Below are 23,444 nucleotides of genomic sequence, written 5' to 3' on the forward strand. Positions count from 1 at the left end.
CTCAGAATTGTTTATGTCAATAATGCGTGTCCTATTCTATTTTAAAAGACGTATTGTTAAAAATCATGTCCGTATTAAAGGTGTTTAATATCTAGTAGTAAGGTTTAGGCGACCATTAAGGAAAAGGTTTTGGTTGAGATAGGAAGCAGAAAAAGAAGGCAAAGTAAGTATTATAAGTTGTTATTCATTTTACTGTTTTTTGTTTTGTATTTTTCCCCATTATGCAGCGAAATTTGAAAGTACGTCAAAATGCGTCCAGATATAATTAGAGGTTTACACTACTATTCCCACCGTGAATTATGTAATTGAATGAATCAATAATTAAATTTTGTGCGTTCTAATGAAACAACATATAAAGTAACTCGCCCGGTAATCACGCAGTCTCTTACGTATGACGCCATAATATTTATGAATATGTGTTCTCGACTATATAGTATATCCAAATGTGTATTATGTGTGAATTGTTTTGTTTAAGCGAAACATTTCTTTTGAATTAAAAAAAAAAAAATTTAACGAAAAATTAGTACGTCTACCCGATTACCTTCACATACTGTAAAACCCGCATTGGCATTATGAAAATGACTTTTAATCTGCAGTAAAATATTTTTTTACAAGAGGGCGGTTTAATCTTCCCCTATATGCATTACACACCTTGGTTGTTATAATATCAACCAATAAAAGTATCATTAATTAATAAAATACCACTAAGTATTCTAAATATTTGTTTACTTTGAACTTTCAATACATTGGATTAGTTATTGCAAATTGCGGCCGTAACAATAAACAACAGATTCTATGGTTCCCTCAAACAAGTTCTAGAAACAGGAAATATAATATAATTACGCTCGTCAAAACAAACATTTTTATCCAGCAATGTTTCTCAACAAATTGTTGTTACAATCTTGGAGGAAGAAAGGCAGAAGGAGAAATAACTATTTTATGTATGCTTCAAATGTATTGAATTTTCTGTTGCTTTTAATTTCAAAAGAATCAGTGCGCGAAGTGCTCGACCAATTGTTTTCAGCGAAAAATTAATCAAGTTCTAAAATCTCCTTTAATTGGAATTTCTTTATTCTGTGAAAGTCTGGCTCTGAAACATCGCTGTGTAGTAAAATTTGGACGGACAAAATACTGAATATATGTTGGTAAGCATTGCATGCAAAAGGTTTAACAAAGAGTTTCAAAATATTTATAAAGCTGGAATAATAAGCTTTTTAGAAAAGCTAGAGTATAGTTAACTGATCATATAAAAAAGTACCGATAAAAATGAGCCGGACAAAAGTTGACAAAACATGTGGAATATTAATCCTTATTTTTACTGATAAAATAAGATCCGATTCTAGAAATTATTTAGTTTGTTAACAACGGTATATAGCACATGATGTCGTTGCTAATTATGTATTTGTTATAATATAATTACATCACTATGAAGTTGCAAATTCGGTATGTACTTCAGAAATTAATCAGATCAAAAATACTGTAATCGGTGCACAAAGCCAATCATATCCGGTTATTTCAATTTACGAATAATTTATTCACAAAACTGCAAAAGTTTAAGTTTAAGCGCAGTATTTTAATAAAATCAAAAAGTTGTTTACTGCCTAAATCATTTATTAAATGTCTACTATATAATGAGAACGTATACTACAATCAATTACTTGCAAAGTTATTTTATGGAATAAAAACCACGAGGGTGCCGATAAGCCGTGTTTTCACTCGTTCACATTGCATCAGTATTGTCCCGGGACATTCATCGAACAAAGTGTGTGCGTAACGTTACATCGCGACAGAAAGATCCGCTTTGCTCTACTACTTGAAAAACACCTACAAGATCGTTCTCTACCGATATTAGTTTTTACACAAACAAAGAGAGAATATTTCTGATTCTACCGTTAACGCAACGATCAAAACATCTTGTAACACACAGTCAAAGTGTGTTATGACCTAATTAAAGAACACAATAAGAAAGAGTTTCTTGTGAAAGCTCTAAGCAACTAAGTAGTCATGTGATTACATTTGCGTCGTTTAGAGAGAGAAAAAACACTTACGTAAACACGAAAAGAAATATGATTGGTTAATATAATTACAATACTCTTTGTATTACACCATGACTATATAAATAATTTGTTTTATTTTGAACAAAAGAATAAGTATATATGTAATCAATGTTGCATGACGATTACCAATAAGACAACATATTATATTTTAGGGTTGGTTTGTCATAAACTTTTAGATTTCAGCGAAGAAAGTTCAACAGCTTTTAACGTCAGCACAATTTTTAAAAAAAGATAAATATATATTTAGATACAAATATTTATATATGAAATCTGTTTCACGGGTGAGTTTAGTCAGTTCTCCATCTTTTTTGATAATTATGTTTATAATATCATTGACTGATATTATCGATATTTAGTCTCCTTGGTTCTTCAAAGATGATTTTTGGTTTTTTTAGTTGAACAACATTAAACGTTGAAAGAATCTCAGAACGGAAAATATAATTACATATATATTTACAAAAAATCACGTTACACGGGTAAGTTTAGTCACTTCTTCATCTTTTTTAAATATTATTGTGGTGATACTTTCAATTTTATAATGCTGTTTGTTTTCATCTTTCCTTATCTTCCTGTCTTTTTATTTTTTCCCATGTTGCATTATGTTTGTTTACTTGCATTTTTGTAATCTATATAACAGATAGAATGTTGATGTAAGAATTTCCAGTCTGACTCAGGTTGTTTTTAACCTTTAGTTTCATTTAGCAATCTAGTAGCAAATGTTTCTTAATTTTTTAATACGAAGACTCACATATGACTTTCTTATAAACATGTTTCTTATCAAACAAACCCTTTTCAGTAAAACCAACCTCATCCGACAATTTACTTCTTCCCAAAGTCTGGGACAGCAATTAGAGGCCTTGGAGCGAGGTTAACAGCAATACCTAGTAAATATATATTGCCAGATAAAATTTGGAAAATGTTAATGATGTAACCTTAAATGTTCAAGAAAAATTGAGTTGATGACAAAAACTTTGGTGAAGTATAGAACTTGGCAAGACTGTTAACAAGTAAAAAATGATGAGCCATGTTCTTCTCATGACAAGATGCGTGCAACTAAATAAATAAATACTTGAAAATATTTGCATTCCTTTGTAATAATATCTCTCCTTCGACGACGTATTAAGTAGTAATATTTAGTACTAATACTTTTAGTACTAATATAAAGGAATTCAATACATATACTACAATGCTTTAAAAACGCCCGGGTGTGTATCTTTAGGGGCGTCCAATTTAGAACTGGAGATGAAGGTTTAAGAAAGAAACTTTTGATAAAATTTTACAATTTTAATTTATCTCTATCATTATATTAAAAGCTAGTGCAGCATTTATCATATCTTATTCCTTCCTTCATTCCTATGTTTAAAGTGGGCTTCATGAATATCATTATTAAACAGCCCCAAACTCGTCCCCAGCGCCTTTTGTGTCTTTTTTTTAATGAACAGACAAAAGGCGCTGGGACGAGTTTGAAACAGCTCTTTAAAGAAAAAGGCGGTGGTCTTATTAGATGAGCGTTTATTAAAAGAAAATACTGAAAGGACAAAACAATAAATTGAGAAAGAATTTAAGTAAACGTAGCGAGCGTTTATCCAGAGCATTACAGTAAAGAAGATAATTATAACCATGGATTTAATTAAAACCATGGATTTTGTTGTTTACAAAAGTAGAGCGATATGAACTTTGGACATATCATGTGAGGTAGACGAAAGTGATAGCGATAGGAGAATGAGAGTAATTAAATAAAAATGGACGTGTATTGATTTATTGACGTCAAATGTTAATATGGAAATAAATAAAAGATATTAAAATACAATCGTGCATTTCAGCCTTTATGTAAGTTAAGCCAGTTCGACTTCCTAACCTCCTGACTAGGAGCAACCTCGTCCCCAGGGCATCTTGTATCTTTCTGACATCACTTTTTATTGTTTACTGAAACCTTCTTCGGTGAAGAGACTATTTAAAGCTAGTCCAGTCTATTTTGCGTAACAGACAGACGTAGACGGGTATTAATAATATAGATTAGTCGTGGATGAAGCTATATATTCCATAAATTTAAGTTTGTAATTATGTCTATGCAGAACGACCTTATTTGTAATTAGATATAATCATTAATAATATATAATTGCATGTTATTTTTGTATGTAAGAATATTTCTTCTACAAAAGCGACTATAAAAAGCATCCCCCTAAAAACATCCATTTACATTCTTGATTGGTTAGAACAAATCACGTTACAAAATTAAAGTCATTTCACTTGCTAGGAATTTCATTGTCTGCCAATTTAATCTTACTGGCGGGTTGTGTAACTACAATGAATGTAAATACTTTGTCACAAATTTATGTTGGGACATATTCACGTTGCCTATTTTGTTTAAATCTTTTTCATTGAATTAACAAACCTTTTATGATAAGAAACAACAAATTAAAAAAAATTTCTGCACGTTGTTTCTTCCACGGGTTTAAAAATTAGTACATTACTACGCTAGTTCTAGTCTGTCTGTAACAAGCAAAGTAGATGTGTTGTTTTTAATTAAAAAAATAGCCGTAGCAACATTTCACATTTGCCAATTTATATTGTTTAAATAACACTTGGGGCATGAAGAAAAAAATCCGGTAAATTCGGACTTGCTATGGTTTTCAATTGTTTTGTCAAATGAAGAAATTATCTACAATTAAATCCATGATAAAATGTCTGTTCCGCCTGTAAGTGCAGTTTTGCAGACTTGATTCATCCGTGCTTCGTCGGCGTTCACCTCCGCATTAGTTAAGAACCGCATGGCTGGATTTCTTGTGTAAGACCTGGTTACCAACGACGAAGGGGTCAGGCAAAAGAGATTCATGTCTACGTAGTTCTTTTAACTAAGTCAGGAGTCGGTGAATTAGCTAGGATGGTCAGGTTGGCTATGAATAGGCTTGCTAATGGATGAAAAGTGTTTGACCAAGACGGAAATCTATCGACGTTTTGTCCGATGAACGTTCTAAACGAGCTAAGGACATCTCCGAACAAACTGGAAATGTGGCGGGCATTTTGTCTGACGAGTCTCCAAAAAATTATTTCGAAGGTTGCCATCGCACGTGTTTTACGCGTGTGCCATGGCATCTTCTGAAAAAGCCTGTTACTTTTAATTTACAATCAATTATTCTCGTCGTCAACTTAATTTGTGTGAGAAAAATCAATTTCAGGTATTTATTCACTTTCTTTGAAGCCAGTATACACCCCCATTCGGACCTGGATATTCTCTACGTATCCTAGACACGACACAAGATTGTATCACCCGACGAACACCTTTTCCCAAGTGGTTATGAACAAACCAATAAAATTGGCGGTATGCCGCATATCGATAAGATCTAAAAATATCATCTTCAAAAAAGATTGGAAGCAAGAGTGCTTGCGACCTATTTATTAGAAACTTCGTCCTTTTTTTAAGTCTACGGCTTTCCTGATTGTGAAGAGCGACTATCGCTGTCCACAAAGTGTTGTTTAAAATCACAACAGCGTTGAAATCTTCGTGCTCTGTTATACATTTCTTATCAAAAACACAACAGAAACCTTATACCCAGGCGCTCATTTATAATACAACCAAAAGAAAAATGTGAGGTCAAATTTTATAGGTAGCGTAGCTGGAAGTAATTTATAGTGTCCACCTCGTTACAGCATAAACAGTCAACAGCTATAGGCATCCTTTCGCACTTTTGCACATAGGCACCACTCACTGATCTGGTGTGTCTGCTTCATTGTCATTATAAGAGGGAATTTGTTGTTTGTTATTGAGTCGTTCTGGCTCAAACTGAAATTCAATTGTGTTTACATTTCTGTTTGTGAACATGATTGATAATTGTAAAAAAATTCTATTGGAAATATCATTAACATTTTTTCGTTATTTCTCTAACTGCATGCGCCAATCTCTACACGGGGTAAATCAATGAATACGTCATTGCATAAATTGCGCATATTAATGTTTTTACCCAGTCCTTTTTCGCTTTCGAAGTTCAGTAAAGATGAGGATTGAGAATGGCATGGTCAAGTAAACAAATTCAGTTTAAACTTAAGCTGGATTTCCATCAGTGCGAGTTCTCTTATCGCTCTGGCTTTTTTGACCCATTGATTTTTTTTCGCACTGGTGGAAATTCCAGAGCGACAATTTTTTTGCTCTTATCGCCCAATTTCAGTGCGATAGTTAGAGCGACAATTATCACAAAGTTTTAATATTTATCGCTCTGAGTTTTCGCCCGAAAGTGCAACTTCAACGAAATATCGAATGTCCTTTTAAAGAAATTAAATAGATTCTATTGAAGTGTAACTTCAGCACATGCTTACACGTGTTGAGCACAAGAAATAGTTTGTGTTATGAAGCGAGCAGTGTTGTAAAACAAGTTTTTATTAAATGGGAAAAACAAATAGGTGCAACTTAAAGAAAAGATGAGTACTTAGCAGAGGCTGTTTGAAATTTTATTATGTCTATACGACAAAAGTTGCAAAGGAGTATCGAGAAAAAAGATCGAGTGGCAAATGCTTGGAGGAAAGTTAAGGATGAATTAGGATGCGAAGAGGGTAAAGTTTATCCTTTTTCGTCAGTTCAATGCGCTATATTTTTGCGCTGTTAAATCTTGAGCGTATTCAGCTTCTTCTATTACTTAATTAGAAAAAATGTTTTTAAATTCAAGTGTTTTAAGGCTAAGCTTTTCGAAGATGGGACAACTTAAAAAAAGATACAGCAAGGAAAGGAATAACCTAAGAAGGAAATTTGCATCGGGATCAGGTTTGGCTGACGTTGAATCGTGTGTCAAATTTTAAAGGAATACTGTTTTTTGTCTTGGCTTGATAAGTATTCAAATTAGAGACACAAAATCAAATATAACGGCTCCGGAGGATGAGGAGGATATTGATTCTTATTCGGAGGCGGCGGTTGAAATTATTTAAATAACAAGAATGACCCTACAACAAAATCACCAAGTTTGGCCAAGATGACAACTATTGCCCTGATTGTGCAATTTCAATTCTCTTTCTCTATAAATTTGACGAACACGAGAAAATGGCGATTTTCTTCGTCTCTTTTTTTTACTATTAAGGCCACAGCTTCTTCTTTTTTCTGAACTGTCTGCCATCTTGAAATGCGTGTGTTCACATAAGAAAATTTCGCACAAATAATAATTTGAATAATAATTTGAAACTCATTTACAGCGTAGAACTCCTGTCGCACTAAAATTTTGTGTAATTTTAGAGCTATAGGAAGATTCGCTCTAATGGAAACCCACCTTTATGAAAGACAATTTTGGTTGTATTTAAATACTTTTTTATTTACTTTTCCATGTAACTAATATCAAGTTTTGATTTTTTACCGGGCAGTACCTTTATAACGCGTAAAAACCTTTTTGAGAAATTTTGCGCAACTTCGGTTTAACCCTATTCGGTCTGGGGGGGGGGCGGATTCCGCCCCCCCTTGACAAATTTTTTTTAATAACTCCTGATTGCTTTCTTATATGGCTATGATACTTACTGAGTGTCACCATTTATCTATTAGACACCTGCATGCTAAATTGTTAGGTCCCATACCTTTCAGAGGCTTTGATATTGGCCATTACTCGAAACTACCCCTAAAATCTCTATGAATTCCTTATAATGGGGAAAATATAATAACTCCTGTTAGGATTATCCTTAGAACTTGAAACTTGCAACACTACTTTTTTTCATCAAGAAGAATCATTTCGAATAATTTTGACACGTGACTATTCCGATTTCCCGATTTTGTCGGATTTTACCCGAAAATCCAGAAAAAACGGATTGTCGGGCAATTTTTGGCTATTTTTTATTCGATCCATGTAAAAACCGGAAGATATGTTAAAAAAATTTTATTTAGCTTTCAGAAACTTCAAACAGAATGTAAAAATTCGCTCTAGAACAAAAGTAATTATATTTTAAGCAGATAGTGGCATTTTTAACAATTTGCAAGCCTCTGATGACGTCACAGAAAATGTGCTGACGCAAGCAAAAAATTTTTGCCACCATTTTGTTCCTTTTATGACGTACTATAAGTGTGCCAAGTTTGATTCAATTTGAACAATCTTATGAAAAGTTATTGAGGGTGGGGCGGAATCCGCCCCCCCCCCCCCCCCCCGGTCATAGTATGTTCGAAAAACCCCGGATTGAATAGGGTTAAATAAGTCTAGTTTTGAATTTATTTTGCTTTATGATCATTTTTATCATTTACCAGTCAGCTATTTCAGGTTAACTGTCTATAAGTTTTTTTTATCACAAATATTTATGTGGTTTACTTGCGAAGGTTTATTTTAATCACATGCGTCATCTGTAAAGAGTACTCACCAGACCACAGACATTTATGTCAACATTCTTTGATCTCTTTAATAAAAGCCGTATTCTATTTGTCTGCTTGCACGCGAGAAAAAAAGTCGTGTTGCGGAAACACGAAATGCGAACAGTATAATAACTATTAAATAGTATTATTGTAGTTTTATTTATTTTTCGAATTTTTATTAGACACCTTTTGAATTTTCATCAAATTTTGTGTTGGACGTGATAAAAAAGGGAAAGTGAACAGAGATGTCTGCTTTTTGTCGATAACAGCGCTGGTTAATTAATCAAGTTTTAAATGTAGGTAATCCCCAGTTACCTAGGGTGGAGCAGCTGATGCCAGTTGCGTCTAAAAGATTTCCCTTTTTTAGCCTCACACTCAAAAGTGCAATGCAATGGCTTCGCTAATTTTATAACGGATTGACGGCAGTCTAAAAGGCTTTAACGTCTTGACGTAACGTCGATAAAGTTAACAAATTATACATAACGGTTTTAGCGGCTTCAAAAGAAAATGAAAACAACCCATTCTTCTTATACACTGTCACCATATTATGATAAAGGATTAAATAAGTAAATTAGTTCTCTCGAAGTGTGCTTATTACTACAAACTAGTCGTTATCCCGTGAAAAAATTCACAAGAATTCATCTGCCAGGAATATCCACGAAAATATTCCCGTCACCATTTGCAGCTACCATTTGACACAGTGAGTATCCTAATATAGACTAGTCGTTAACCCATAAAAAACACACGAGGTGTCCCGTCTTTAAGTTACACGTTACTTTGTGTGCCCGTAACACGATATGTTTTTTGCGACATGCACGCAGAATATGGCTGTTGTTAATTACACTTGTTGGCATTCCGTGGAAAAATCCAAGAACCACCGGCGATTCAATATAACACCAAATATATTAATCATGTATTTAAAGATGTTATCTAGATAAGAAGATTAAATTGGCTGGGGCACTTGGAAAGAATGGAGGAGGATAATTGGGTAAGAAAGTGTAGAGACTTGATAGTTCCTGGGGCAAAGCCCAGAGGCAGACCGAGAAAGACTTGGCAGGAGGTTATAAGGACAGACTTGATAGAGAGGAAGTTGAGTTTAGATCTAACACAGTCTAGATCAGATTGGAAGAGGGTCATTAATATACCCCGTCCAACCCATGCTAGCATGGAAAACAGACGTTAAGCCGAGAATGATGATGATAATGATTATGATGCCATAATAATAGAATTTTATGACAAACTGTATCGAATGCTGTGCTGAGATCAATAAGGTTTGAAATATTTCTTGACTTAACTGAATGATTGCATGATCAGTTGACTGGCCTGCTTGATAGCCAAATGTCTTATTATACTCGCACTATGTCGGAATTTAAGTTTATGTATATTTTTAAAAGCCTTGGGCTGTTTTCCTTACTGATAGCGTTGCGTAAATAGACTGTGGTAACACATGGGTGTTAAAGCACAAGCTGGAGTGTTTCCATTCAGACTGAAGAAGTAAAGAGGGGTAGAGTGGAGCAAAATTCGAAAACGTACTTCAAATTCCAATCTTATCTTTTGTTTTTTCAAACCAATCAAAAATCAGTTATACAAAACTTTAACCCGCAAAATTATATCTTAAAAACAAATTAGGACCTGTGAAGTCTTAAATTGTAAAGAATTCGTTAAATAGTCTCCCTTTCTCTAATATTATTGTAAGAGAAAGTAAAAAAATGTGATCTCACATTTCAGATCTCACAAACAAATAAAGCAATACGGTAAAATTAAAAATAGCCATTTTGCAAATTGTTTATCGGTGTATTACAACCTATATACTGAATAACTAAGTGAGTAGTATTAAAACTATGATTTTTTTCGTAGAAACAACGAACAAACGCACTAATAAACATTATATGTAGAAACAGAAGAAACGTTCTGTTAAGAGCATTTTTGAAGAAAGAACGTCAACGCGGGTGTGTTTTTGTTCTTTTAATTAATTGATCTAATGTTGCTACAGGACACAAAATAACAAATGCAATGTATCTCTATCGACTTTGTTGCGATAGGCGAATTTCCATGAACTTCTAGTAATTTTGTTGATAAACAGTATGAAAAACTTTTATTGATATTTCTTGAATTGAAATTGAAATTATCTTATAGATATTATAGTCATGGCAACGGCAGTACCTCCAACAGGATCTTCTCACCATGCATTGATTGCAAACAATGAATATCAAATTAAATTGGTCACGCTTCTCAATGAATGTTGTGACCACTTACGTGAAATTTTACATGATCCTGCCCGTGGCAACATGCCAAGGGATAAGAAACAATTATATCTGTCATTAAAACAATATAAGAAACATTTAAACCATTTGAAAAGAGATCAGCTGGAAATCGTTTTTCCACAAGATAAGGAAACAGATTCGGGATTGTTTGACATCACTATTTTATGTGACGTTCTAATTAATTGTTGTCACGGTATACAAGCACCAATTGGTGGATGGAGGACCAGAACACCGCAACCAAATGATTTCAGTGTCGGTGCTGACATCATTCGAATCAGAAATGAGCGAAATATTGTTATGCATGGAAGAGCAATGACTTCAGCACAATATAATCGGTTGTGGAACGCCATAGAAGGTATATTAAGAAGACTCGGATATGACATAACGAAAATTAGAGATTTGAAGTCTGGTTGTTTAAAAGACTTGGACTTATTTAAGATTGAAATTATGAAAGCAGTTACTGAAATTTTAAATTTCAATGTTAACAAAAACCAAGACAATATAAAACAAAATCAAGATGACATCAAAGCAAATAAAGACAGTATTCATCAAAACGAAGATGGTATTAAACAAAATCAAGATGACATCGAAGCAAATAAAGACAGTATTCAGCGAAACGAAGATGGTATTAAACAAAATCAAGATGACATCAAAGCAAATAAAGACAATATTCAGCAAAACGAAGATGGTATTAAACAAAATCAAGATGACATCAAAGCAAATAAAGACAGTATTCATCAAAACGAAGATGGTATTAAACAAAATCAAGATGACATCAAAGCAAATAAAGACAGTATTCAGCAAAACGAAGATGGTATTACACAATATCAAGATGACATCAAAGCAAATAAAGACAATATTCATCAAAACGAAGATGGTATTAAACAAAATCAAGATGACATCAAAGCAAATAAAGACAATATTCATCAAAACGAAGATGGTATTAAACAAAATCAAGATGACATCAAAGCAAATAAAGACAATATTCAGCAAAACAAAGATGGTATTAAAGAGAATAAAGAGAATTATAAGCGATTAGCAGCCGAAGTGGAAATAGTAAAGCAAACTAATTCTTCATCATCATGTGATCAGAAGAGTTCTCAGTTGGAAGAAACTATAAAAGAACAACCCAGGTGTGTAATTCTTTTTCTATATTGTTCTATTATTAAATTGATTCTGTCAACTTAACATAAAAGACAAATATGGTAAAGTAAAATTTTCATTCAATTAAATTCCACTTTATCTTGGTGTAACTAAATCACTTTTCTGTAATGATTTCAATGCATAGGAGAGTCATCAGCAATAAGAGTACATCAGATTGAAATTATGACAGCACTGATTGAAATACAAAAATGTAAAGTAAATAAAAACAAAGACAACATTAAGTAAAATCTAAATAACTTAAAGAATGAACTATTTATATTCAAGTTGATGTAAAAAAAAACCAAAACGGAGTTAGGAACATTCAAAACGATTATGATTGAAAGACGGAATGGGAACAGTAAAGTCCTTTGTTGTCATCGTGTCGTTCAAAAACTTGTCACTTAAAACGGCCTAGAAAGAAGATACCTTTCTTTCAAAAAATAAGATTTTATCGTTTTTTAGGACAATATTTCATACAGTTACTTATTATTCTAATTTATATTTAAATGTTTATTTTAGTTATATACTATTAAAAAATTTCCGAGGAGATTTTCTAATACAATTTGAGGATGGCTGCTCCCACTGGTCTATGAAAAGTGTACAAGTCATCATTACTGAAAATTTTGCGATACAATCAAAAGAACTTCATGTCGACAACGATTACATTGTGGAAGAAGAAGAAGGGAAACTAATCCTGATTATTTACAATCACATTGCCGAATCTATTAATGGGTTATCAGTTACGTTAGTTGACAGTGAAAGTAAAACTCATTTGATTCCAATTAAAAGTGAGTAAATTTAGATAATGTATTCTATCTAGTACGGAAAAAATGAATAAGGAGTTGGAACAATAAAAACAAAACAGAACAAAAAAATACATTACTTACTAATGTAGCTGTGCATGGGGGCAGAGCACAATTAAACAAGTTGGGAAAGCTATATTTACAAGTAGAACAAATTTAATCTTAAGGGTTTATTTAAAATATTATTCGAACCATAAAAAAAAACATTGTCAAGATTTTGTTAGAATAGCAATCATTTCAACGATGCAAGCCATTTACCTCGACAAAAGTTTTACTTTGGCTATGAGAACGCAAAAATATATAAAAATTATTGCAAAGATTCTTGAATAATAACGTTTAGTATTCTACACAAAAAATTTAACGTCTCTAGCGCGTTGTTTTGTACAGCACTTTAGATTAAAATTGGTTGAGTAGAAATGTTGCAAAGTAAAATAATTTTTTTAATTAGATATTGCACTGGTCCGAGCACATATGTGTACAACCAGCTATTTTGATGTTAGAACCCACAACAGTGGAAGAATATCTGAACATATAAAATGCATTGTAAAAGCAAAAATAGAAGAAGAAGATATTGAATTTATATGTGGAGGTAGTCTACAAACAATGGAGCCTAAGGAGTACGAAGCACTTGGAAAGGAATACATCCAACGTTATTTCACCGTGAATGAAGAATGCATGGAAGAACCACTCCAAATTCCACCCCCAATGCCAAAAGTCACACATTCCTTATTTGCACAAAAGATAAAGTATGTTATAATCGAATTACAACCTCGTTTGTTTACAATATTTACTCATTATAACACAAAGGAACATATTCGATTTCTAAAACTGGATAAAGAATTTTCTTTGAGTTTGGAAAGCACAATTACTGATAACAAAAGAATTCTACTTGTGTTGCCAAATTATATCGTCAACATTAGATACACAGAAACAACCGACGCAGTAAGAATACAAGATGAAGTCAAAGCGGGCGAAGAAGACTTGAAGGAGCTATCTATCATCACTAAAAAATATCTTAAAAATGGTCACCTGACAATGGTTAATGTTGTAGCTGCACCACATTTCAAAGATATCGAAAATATCCACCTTTGTGTAGACTGCAACTTACTCTCCAAAAAAACTTTGGCTGAGGATAGAAGTATGACGAAGTTCTTTTCAAATATTTTGCAAAGCTCACAAGTACAAAATAATGTTCAGGACAACAAGGAACGGTATATCAACATGGTTGGTAAAGTCATGTGTTTTATGGCTACAAGAAAAGCACTCTATTCTGTTCCTTCACTCAGTAAAAACGTCCACGAACAAATAAGCTCGTTAATACTTTCTCCACAGCAACTCCGTCATTTATACAACAACTCTTTAAAAAAAATTATAATCGGTCCTCTAGGCAGTGGTAAGACAGTGCTAGCTTTAGCACATTTGGAAATAGCTTACGAGCGCTCTGAGAATAGATCAGTCATATACTACGTTATTTGGGACGGCAACACATTGCTTAAACGGGATATTGTCAATCATACTAAAAGATTTAATTTCAAAGCCGCTGTCGAAGTTGTTGTAAAGGATAATGTCGAGTTAGCTAAGGATTTGAAAATGAATGAAGTGCCAACACCATACCAGTTATTAGAGTCATTGGTTAAGAAACATGTTGACCAAAACCTGCATCTAATAATTGATGAATTAAATGGAGAGTTATTTAACAAGGAAGAATCATCTTTGCTTAAACACTATCTGGAAACTGAAGACAAATTAAATAACTCTTTCATCATCTTTTTCCCACAATCCATTGAGAAACATAGAACATTAATTTCACACCAAAGAGTCACAATACATGACAAGTACAAGTATGAAGAAACAGGAATGAAAGTTTTAAAACTGAACAGAGCAATGAGAACAACACGGATAATCTTTCAGTTTTTAAAGGCTTTTGAAAATGAAGTAGAACAAAACAAGGTAACAATGAAGCTTCCCGATCAGCAATCAAAAGAAGGATTGTCCACCAAACAACCACAACAGCAGCAAGAGCCACAACGGCGACAACAACAACAACAGCAGCAGCGACAGCAGCAACCACCACCACCACCGCAACAACAAGGACAAACTACCAGTAGCAATGTCACGCCGATAATAAAAGGAGAAGAAGAAAGTTTTGAAACACCGGTTGATATTGATGTCGTTGCAGCTTCAATACAAGATGGGGATCTTTCGGGTAATGTTAGAATTGACATTTCATTAAAATTTAATACAGCGTATTCAATCGGTCATAATATCGAAGGAACAAAACCGTTATTGATACATCCGGCAAATACTCCAACAACAGACAAAGAGTTTATACCGATGTTAGCGCTTGTTTTACAAGATGTATGTTTACATCATGCCACTAAACGTTTGTTCATATATAACACATTCCCTCAAAAGGATATTTTTTACAGATTACTAAAACTGTTAAAAATTGATTTTCTTCACTACGACAAGTACACTGACTGGAAAGTTTTAAATTGTGATGATATCATAGTTAAAAATCCCTTGCAGAGCCAAAATTATAACCTGCTCACTACTATCGAGGGAAGTCGTGGAGTTGAAGCAGCCGAATGCATCTGTATAATTGAAAGCAATGATTGCAAGTTAAAACATTTGACATTAGAAGCAATGTCCAGAGCGACACAAAATCTAGTCCTTGTTTCAACGTCCAACGTTTACCAATCAGGTACAGTAAAATCATCAACTGGTCATATCATCAGTAAACTGTTAACTGAACATCTGGTTGAATACAATCTAGAAGTCTCAAACGATGAAGATACGGAAATACCGTTCAAAAAGTCTATGAAAAGTAACAATAAAATAGTTTTTAACATTAAACCACAATATTGGAAATTCAAAGAAATGATAAAAGATTTGGAACATGTTGGTTTTCAGGCAACGGATGAACGCCTAAATGCGCATGAGATCGTTATGAAAAAGTAAGTAAAATTTTTAAACAATAGAGAACAAATTCTCTTTTGAATAGTTCTTTAAAAAATTTAAATTCAGTGATTCATATTAAAGAATTGGATGGTAAGGGTTGTGTTATATTAAAATAAAAAAAACCCCACGAGATGACCAAAGTGTGATCATTCGCAATCCTCTCTCCTTTCTTTTGTGAAATTTGTTCTAGAGAGGCAAAAAAATCACGACATATGTATCAGGACCTATTCTGTACTTAATAAAAACATTGTAAGAGTTTTCTGATGTTAAAAATGTTAACCTGCTGCTAAGCATGAAAAAAAAAAAATATTATTAGACAAAATTTTGATCATCTTTTAATTTATTTTATTAAGTAAAAGTCATTAGTTTTGTTAAAAAATATGATATAAATGCAATATTAATAATTTTAGCCTTTATCCTCCTGGAAAAGTGAGCAATATAATTTGCTCATATTTGTCAAGTACATCATGTATATTGAGATGGCAACAGCACGCTAATAAATACACCGTTAGTAGACAAGAAAGTAAAAGTTTAACCTGGAATAACTTAGCAACTAACATTTCTTGCAATCAATACATCGTTGATGACATGGAAATTGGTGAATCGTGCAAGTTTTGTGTTGTTGCTAAAAATCATCTTGGTGTATCTGATGACAGCACTGTGTCTTATCGTCACGAGTAAGATTTTATTCAACTTCTATTAAAAACATTTTATAGCCATGTGTTAAAAAGTATGTCAGGCTTCAGGAATATTAACATGTGCTCAATTTTTTTAGACTTCCAAACGTCATGGGTGTCCAATTTAAAGGTAAGAGAAATAGTTATCGTTTTATCAGCATAATTTTAAGCTAGAAAATCACCACAACACTCTTTGTCACAAAATAGGCATAAAAAAATTAGCTTGACAAAATAGACAGAAATAAGTGTTGACTAATTGTGTGATTTAAAAAAATTAACATTTATTAAAAAATTTTCTTGTTCATGTTGTTATTTACCTGTTACAAAAAGAATGCGGAATAGTTAAATATTTGCTTTCTTCGTTACCCATATTACAACAAACAAATTATTCTAATTATTTGTTAAACATTTAATTTATTACTGTACTTATACCATGGGACACGCAAAGTCAATTTAATGACACTATTGTCTGAAACAAATTTAGTCCTAGAACCTTTTAAGAATTTTTTTTCCATCTGGTGTTGCTTTTAAAACAGATCTTTACTAAAAACGTAAGAGGTTATTAGACGTTTTTGTTTTCCTTTTGTAAAATTTCGACAATGTTTTGTTTCTCGGTCATATGACATTAATTAAGAGAAACTAAGTGTTATCAAGTAAAAATAAATCTACTCTGCACATTGGTAATATATATCCTAAAAGGAGGCTTTGGAGTGACAAAACATCAAAGGCAAAAGTACTTCCGCTAAAATGTAGTGTGCTGATGTTGCTGTTGTGTCAATAAAAGTGATACAAAACTTCTCACTTGGTATTAATAAAGTTTTCAAACTTTGTCAATAGAAAAAATTTTGTTCAAATATTGCCATTAATTTTATTACTATCTCGTGGTTGCTCGATTTATTCAAATCATTTGTTTAGTATAGATTATTAATAATTTAAAAGTAATACATATTTTTTGCATAATTTCTGGTGTAGTTTAGCCTAGTTAGCTAAGTTTTTTCTCGGATATCTAATTCAGTTTTTCTCAAACGAAAGTTTAGACGCAAACAAATGTAGAGCAATTCCCTTAAATTTAAATTCAAACCACGCATTATTTATGGCTATATCGTACTTTGCTGGGCATAGTTAAAGAAGCAAAGATAAACTGCTCAACAAGTGTATGCAAAGTGAGAACGTCCTTTTGAGACCTACATTTACCTGCAAAAGGGATATTTTTACGAAGCGAATTGGGAATAGCGAATTCGGCGGCTAATTACCAGCGAAATATCTATTTGATTTTCACGGGAAACAAAAAAAACATGTGACCAATTTAACATTCTGAGTGTAAGCACTTTTTCTGGTATTAAAAACCGGATAGTTATTTTGAATTCTAAATAAACAGTTTTCTTATTGGTTAAAAGATATTTTATAAAATATTTCTACTTTTCGGGGAAGAGAATTTTTCAAAGCAAAATCAAAACAAACAAAACTTTGCATGCTCAGATATATTTAGTTGGCGAACTCGTTTAGCAATACAAACAATGAGGCTGAGGAAAAGAAAACAAAATAAGAACATCGGCAAGACTAAAACACCAATTTTCTCTCTACTCCCGAGAGAAATACATTTGGCAAAAAGAAATTTTAGCAGAATCAATCGCAAATGTTTTTATGAATCTTTGAAATGAATAACAAAATAAAAACTACTTTTACCGGTACATGTTATAATAAGGAACATTTCAGGCTGTAACGAATATAAGCGTATATATTGTAAATGTACCTTCAAGCTTCAAGTTTACTCCAATACAACACTAAAGCTTGCTGACTTACCAAATTTCACACCAAGTTTAAAAAAACTATTCCCTTTTGCCTTTTCTTTTTGAACCCGTAGCTAGCTCTCGGTCATACTTAAATTTCGCATAATAATTTGAAAGTTGATCACTTTGTGCAAAGTTGGACAATGTTGTATGATGCGAATCCTCCCTGTAAGTCGCTTGGCGCACTATTTACAGTAAAACTCTTATAACGACTACAGCCTCGTCTCTATGTTATATGGACTTTGCAGAGGGAAAAGCCTGTTATTCAAGTTAGTAATGAAAAGCCTTGTTTTCAAGTTACCCACATTTGAAAAATATTGCTAATAGTAACCACCCGGTGAGAAAAAACAAACAATCATAAGCAAATCAAATCATTTCGTCGTAAAATTTAGACTGATTTTTTCTTTCCTTGTTCTGACTAGAACGAACAAACTCCCCAAATTTATAGTGTAGCGTGTGAGTCTGAGTTAGTGTTAGGCAGTTGATTTTGATATTTAAAGCGCATATTTTGTAAATATACATCATAGATTCAATTTTACTCCAACACATACTCTAAAGCTGGCTTAATATACCGAATTTTGCACCAAGTTCGGAAACACTATTTACATTTACCTTTCGTTTTTGAACACATGGCTCTCGGCCATACTTAAATTTTGCTGAATACTTTTCAAGCAAGATGCCTCGTACCACTTTACTGTTCCATACAAAGTGGCTTTCCTGAAGTTGATCACTTTGTACAAAGTTGGTCAATGTTATATGATGCGATTTCTCACTGTAACTCGCATGGCTTACTATTAACAGCAAAACTCTTATAACGACTACAGCCTCGTTTCTATGTGATTTGATTTTGTAAAAATTACATTAGAAATTTGCAGAGGGAAAGCCTGTTTTTCAATTTAGTTACAATATAGTAATGAATAACCTCGTTTTCAAGTTTTCCACATTTTTTAAAAATTATTGCTAATACTAACCATCCGGCGGGAAAAAAACAATCATAAGCAAATCAAAAGTCATTTCATCGTAAAATTTAGACTCGGTTGGTTTTTTGTTTTAACAATATCTTTTTCCTAAAGCTGTTGAGTTTGAATTTTTGCAATATCTAAGGCTCGTGCTCTTTTTTGTTCTTATAAAGAAACCCGCACAGTTTTTAATCGATCGTGTGTCAGAGAAACATCTTTGAAATGTTCGTGCAGACGAAATCGAATATATTGAGTACAGTCGTTCTATTTTTATCACTATATCATACTCAACCAAAACGAATATGTTTCATTCAAGAAATAATGTTGATAGAAACTGGTCGTTTGAGGTGAGAGAAAATTTAATTTTGATAAAAGAAGTAGCTAGTTTTTATTATACATTATTTTTATTCATGAGAAACCCGTTTACAATTAATGGAGTATTTACTAAGAGCTGTGTACCTAACTCTCGTGTTCTTTAGAACTTGTTCTTATAAAGAACCGATCGCGTGTCAGAGAAACAATCTTTAAAATATTCGTGCAGACGAAATCGAATATATTGAGTACAATTTGTTCTATTTTTATCACTATATCATACTCAACCAAAACGAATATGTTTCATTCAGCAAATAATGTTGATAAAATGTGTGAGGTGAGAGAAAATTTAATTTTGATAAAAGCAGTAGCTAGTTTTTATTATACATTATTTTTATTCATGAGAAGTCTGTTCACAATTAACGGAGTATTTACTAAGAGCTGTGTAATTTTAATTTTTTTTTAGAATTTAAACTGAAAAAACTAACAAACTCTTTTTGCGTGCTTGAGATTATGCTCTGTCTTGCAATTTTCTCCATACAATCTGAAAAAGCGTTGTTCAATATTAATATTTAGTGAAGTTTTTTCTTTGTTCGTAAGAAACTAAATAAAGTCATGGAATAAGCATACTAGCCAGCCTCGGTTTTAGGGATTCATCGCCGTCTTCCCACATGCCATATAGATAAAAAATTCCTAGGGACAAGAGTGCTAGATTAGACAATACTAATATTTGGTAAAATTTTTCCTTTGTTTTAAAAAGCTAATTGAAGATTCATGAAATAAGCAGACTATCCAGCCTCGTTTCCAGATCTAGCCCAGATTTATCTTTTTGTTATTTTCCGGCATAAGAAATAGATAAAAAATCCCTGGGAACGAAAGTGCTAGACTAGGTTGGTTTATAAAAACGCATTATGTTATCGTAGTAATTGTAGGAATAGCTATATTTACTTCCGAGATTTTTATTAAAAATGTCATGTGAAATTATTTTAACAGGCGAAAAATTTTAGGGTCTCGACTTTAACTGAAACATTTCCGTGGTTCATACAAGTAAAACAATTTTCTTCTGATGCAAATTATCCTATACATGATGACGTCAACATATTAATATTAACTTAAATAAAAATAAATTATTACTATATTTTTTGTTTCTGTGTTTTCACAATTACTTTTTTTTGTTTAATACATTATAAAATGTTTTACAATAAAAAAAAAGTATTTAGTGATGTCATAAGTTTTTCGTTATCATGTTTCATTAATTTATAAATTTATAATTTTTATTCATTTATTATTTTATTTTTAGATATCGTGGAAATTATTAAATCTAACGATATCGAGAAACTGAAAAAATTACTATCCATTCATCCAAACATTGTTCACATGAGAGATGAAGATGAACACACACCATTGATGTGGACAGTACGGAAGACCGACAATACATCAATGGTGGAAATACTCATCTCATATGGGAGTGATGTTTGGGCGGAAGATAGTAGGAAACAAAACAGTTATCATTGGGCTGCATCATATGATCGTCACACAATATTAGATATGTTATGTCGACATGATGTAACAAACATCAACCGTGGAAATGTTAACAACAGCACACCATTATATTATGCTGCAGCGCTTGGTTACATCTCATGTGTTGATGTTTTGTTGCGTCATGAAAATATTGATGTGACGATCGAAGATATAGCTGGATATACAGCTTATGATTATGCTGGAGGATGGATGAATGAACAAAACTGGGAAATAATAAGACGAAAAATAAAAGAATACGAAGTAAGTTATTAAGTTGATTTAATAAATTAGAAAGAAGAATAAATTTGTATTTTATTTTAATTTAAAAATAATAAGGATTAAATAAATGTTTAAATAAATATTTAGGTATGGAATGTTTTTATTTTTTTAAATTTTGGTGCGAAGAAATTAAAAGTTAATAAATTAGAAAGAAGAATAAATTTTTTATTTCTTTTAATTTGATAATAATAATGATAAATGAAAGTTAAGAAACGAATGAAATGATTTGCAATAATAAAAGGATGGATGATTTTTATTTGAGTGGAGTAAACTAATTAACAAATTGAAGGATATGATGAATTCAAATTTAAGAAACTTAAGAATAAAATGTTGAATGTCAAAAATATTTTTTTATAACAAATTGGATAAAATAAATAAAATACTTAAGAATAAAATGTTGAGGTTGTCAAGTAGATTATTGTGACAGTCCAAAGTGGAAAGTATTTTTAATAAAAAATAGTGAATAATTATAGCTGTTAATAATTCTGACAGCATTAATTTTTATGTATGTAAAAATAATGAGAGGAGATACTGTAAGAGATAAGTATATATTATAACGAAATTAAAAATAATAAATTTTATAAGAGAAAAAGAAGAAGTAAAAATACAATTTCGTACCCAGACTGTTTTTTATTTTACATCTTCTGAAATTGATTGTTATTATTGTTAGCATGAATTAAATATTATAGATCTGAAAATATTTAAAAAGATATTTAAAACATTCAAAAATAAGAATGCCACGATGTTAAACTTTTTTCGTAATCCGAAATTATTTTATTTTTTGCACAGCGATTGTACAAATTTCGCGTTATAAAAGGATTTTATGAACACATTGACAGATTGTCTCTCATTTAGAAGACATGGCCATGACGATGGCTGTTCTAATACTTAAGTAGCTGTACTTTAAAATAACAAATCTTTTTATCTTTCAGGACAGGACGAAGTAAATATTTCAAATGATTTTGTTTTGAAAAACAACAATCAGTTTGTGAGGCGAGACGGTACTTTATACAATTGGATATATTTCTCTTTTGTTATTTCTATTTTTAACTTTCTTTCATGAAATTTATTTATTTTTTAGATGAGGAACGAGTCCATTTTTTAGTTTTATTTATATTGTAATAAATATATTTGTAGTAAAACGTACTGAAACATTTTTCTGTTCGATTTTTATCAAGCCTTGTTTCGTTTATATTTCATTCAGGAAGCGACACATGTCAAAGGTCACGTGTTTTTTTAAACTGTCTCAAACTTGCCGCATGGTGCAATGTAGAGTGAATCTTATTTATTACAAACGTGAACTGATATACTTTCTCAACCTCGTCCCCAAGTCTTGTTAGGCCTTTATATTTTGAAGGCCCTGGCTGGTCACGTGACGACAGAATACCCACGTATAGTGGGTATTTTGAAAATAATTATTTGTCTCGCTCTTCCAAAATATACACAAGCAGTCGAGAAAAAAATGAAAGAACTGACACAATTATTTAGAACTAGTCGTTGCCCGTGGAAAAATCCACGGGTTCGCCCGTCCTTTATATTTACCCGTCGCAACAAAGTGGATAAAAATATATCGCATTTGATATTCGTGTTTCCGTAACATCATTTTCTAACTCAGCGGGGGGTCCGAGCAGAGACAGACAGACGGAATACGGCTATTATAATAGAGATGGTTAAAATAATATTAATAAGAAAAAAATATATATATATTTTTATATAAATATTTTTATATAAATATTTTTATATTGTAAAAATTATTTTTATTTATTTATAATAACATTTTTTAATGTATAAAAGAACTGTTAATAAATATTGTATAATATATTAAACATTTACACTTGCTTACCTGTTTTTAATTTCCAGTACTTCTCCCCTTTTTTTAAAACTTCTTCCCATTTTAAAAACGTTCATCTTATCCTGATTATACTGAAGAACAGCAATTTAACATATATTAAGTAAAGTTCGAAATAATAAAGCAAATATAAAGACACATTTTCTTGTGTTTACATGATACTCGTCAAAAGCCGCCATTATATGGAATTTTTTTTGTAGGATGAAACCCAGTTTGACGTCATCTCCTAGATGGTAAAAGAAAGCCCATGAAAATGTTGCCACAAAACTCATAAAACATTCTTGTGAATAATTAATGTCTAAGACAAATAGAAGTAGTACCAGAAAGCATTCTTTCGTTTCAGTCTCCCAACAGGTCAGAATCAACGAGCTGCGTGAACCATCCCCGTCCCCAGAATTTGTTACCTGATAAGTCAAAGCCGCTAGCGCTCGGTCTACATCTCAAAAAGTCAAGAACCCCTGGAGACGAGGTTGTTGACAGAGTAGATACTTTTTCAAAACGAGTATAATAAAAGATGAA

At 32.1% G+C, this 23,444-nt stretch overlaps 1 protein-coding gene across 4 annotated transcripts; it reads left to right on the top strand.

Annotated features, from left to right (window-relative positions):
- LOC130629385 (uncharacterized) lies at positions 1-22,914 on the top strand. 4 transcript variants are annotated; one of them, XR_008981951.1, is made up of 12 exons: positions 2-163; positions 2,210-2,338; positions 2,453-2,533; positions 10,225-10,316; positions 10,504-11,764; positions 12,294-12,562; positions 13,026-15,534; positions 15,949-16,215; positions 16,314-16,345; positions 20,577-21,058; positions 22,009-22,077; positions 22,158-22,914. XR_008981951.1 is itself a non-coding variant. In XM_057442545.1 (11 exons), exons 5-11 carry the CDS (start codon positions 10,515-10,517, stop codon positions 22,021-22,023), a joined length of 4,824 nt encoding a protein of 1,607 aa, XP_057298528.1. In that variant the 5' UTR covers positions 2-163; positions 2,210-2,338; positions 2,453-2,533; positions 10,225-10,316; positions 10,504-10,514; the 3' UTR covers positions 22,024-22,914. The 4 variants fall into 4 exon arrangements, 3 of the variants coding, with proteins under 3 accessions (XP_057298531.1, XP_057298528.1, XP_057298530.1); XM_057442545.1 differs by having other exon boundaries at positions 22,009-22,914; XM_057442548.1 differs by lacking the exon at positions 10,225-10,316 and having other exon boundaries at positions 1-163; positions 22,009-22,914.
- Positions 22,915-23,444: the final 530 nt, after the last annotated feature.

This window comes from Hydractinia symbiolongicarpus, chromosome 2 (assembly GCF_029227915.1).
Source record: "Hydractinia symbiolongicarpus strain clone_291-10 chromosome 2, HSymV2.1, whole genome shotgun sequence".
Lineage (NCBI taxonomy): Eukaryota > Metazoa > Cnidaria > Hydrozoa > Anthoathecata > Hydractiniidae > Hydractinia > Hydractinia symbiolongicarpus.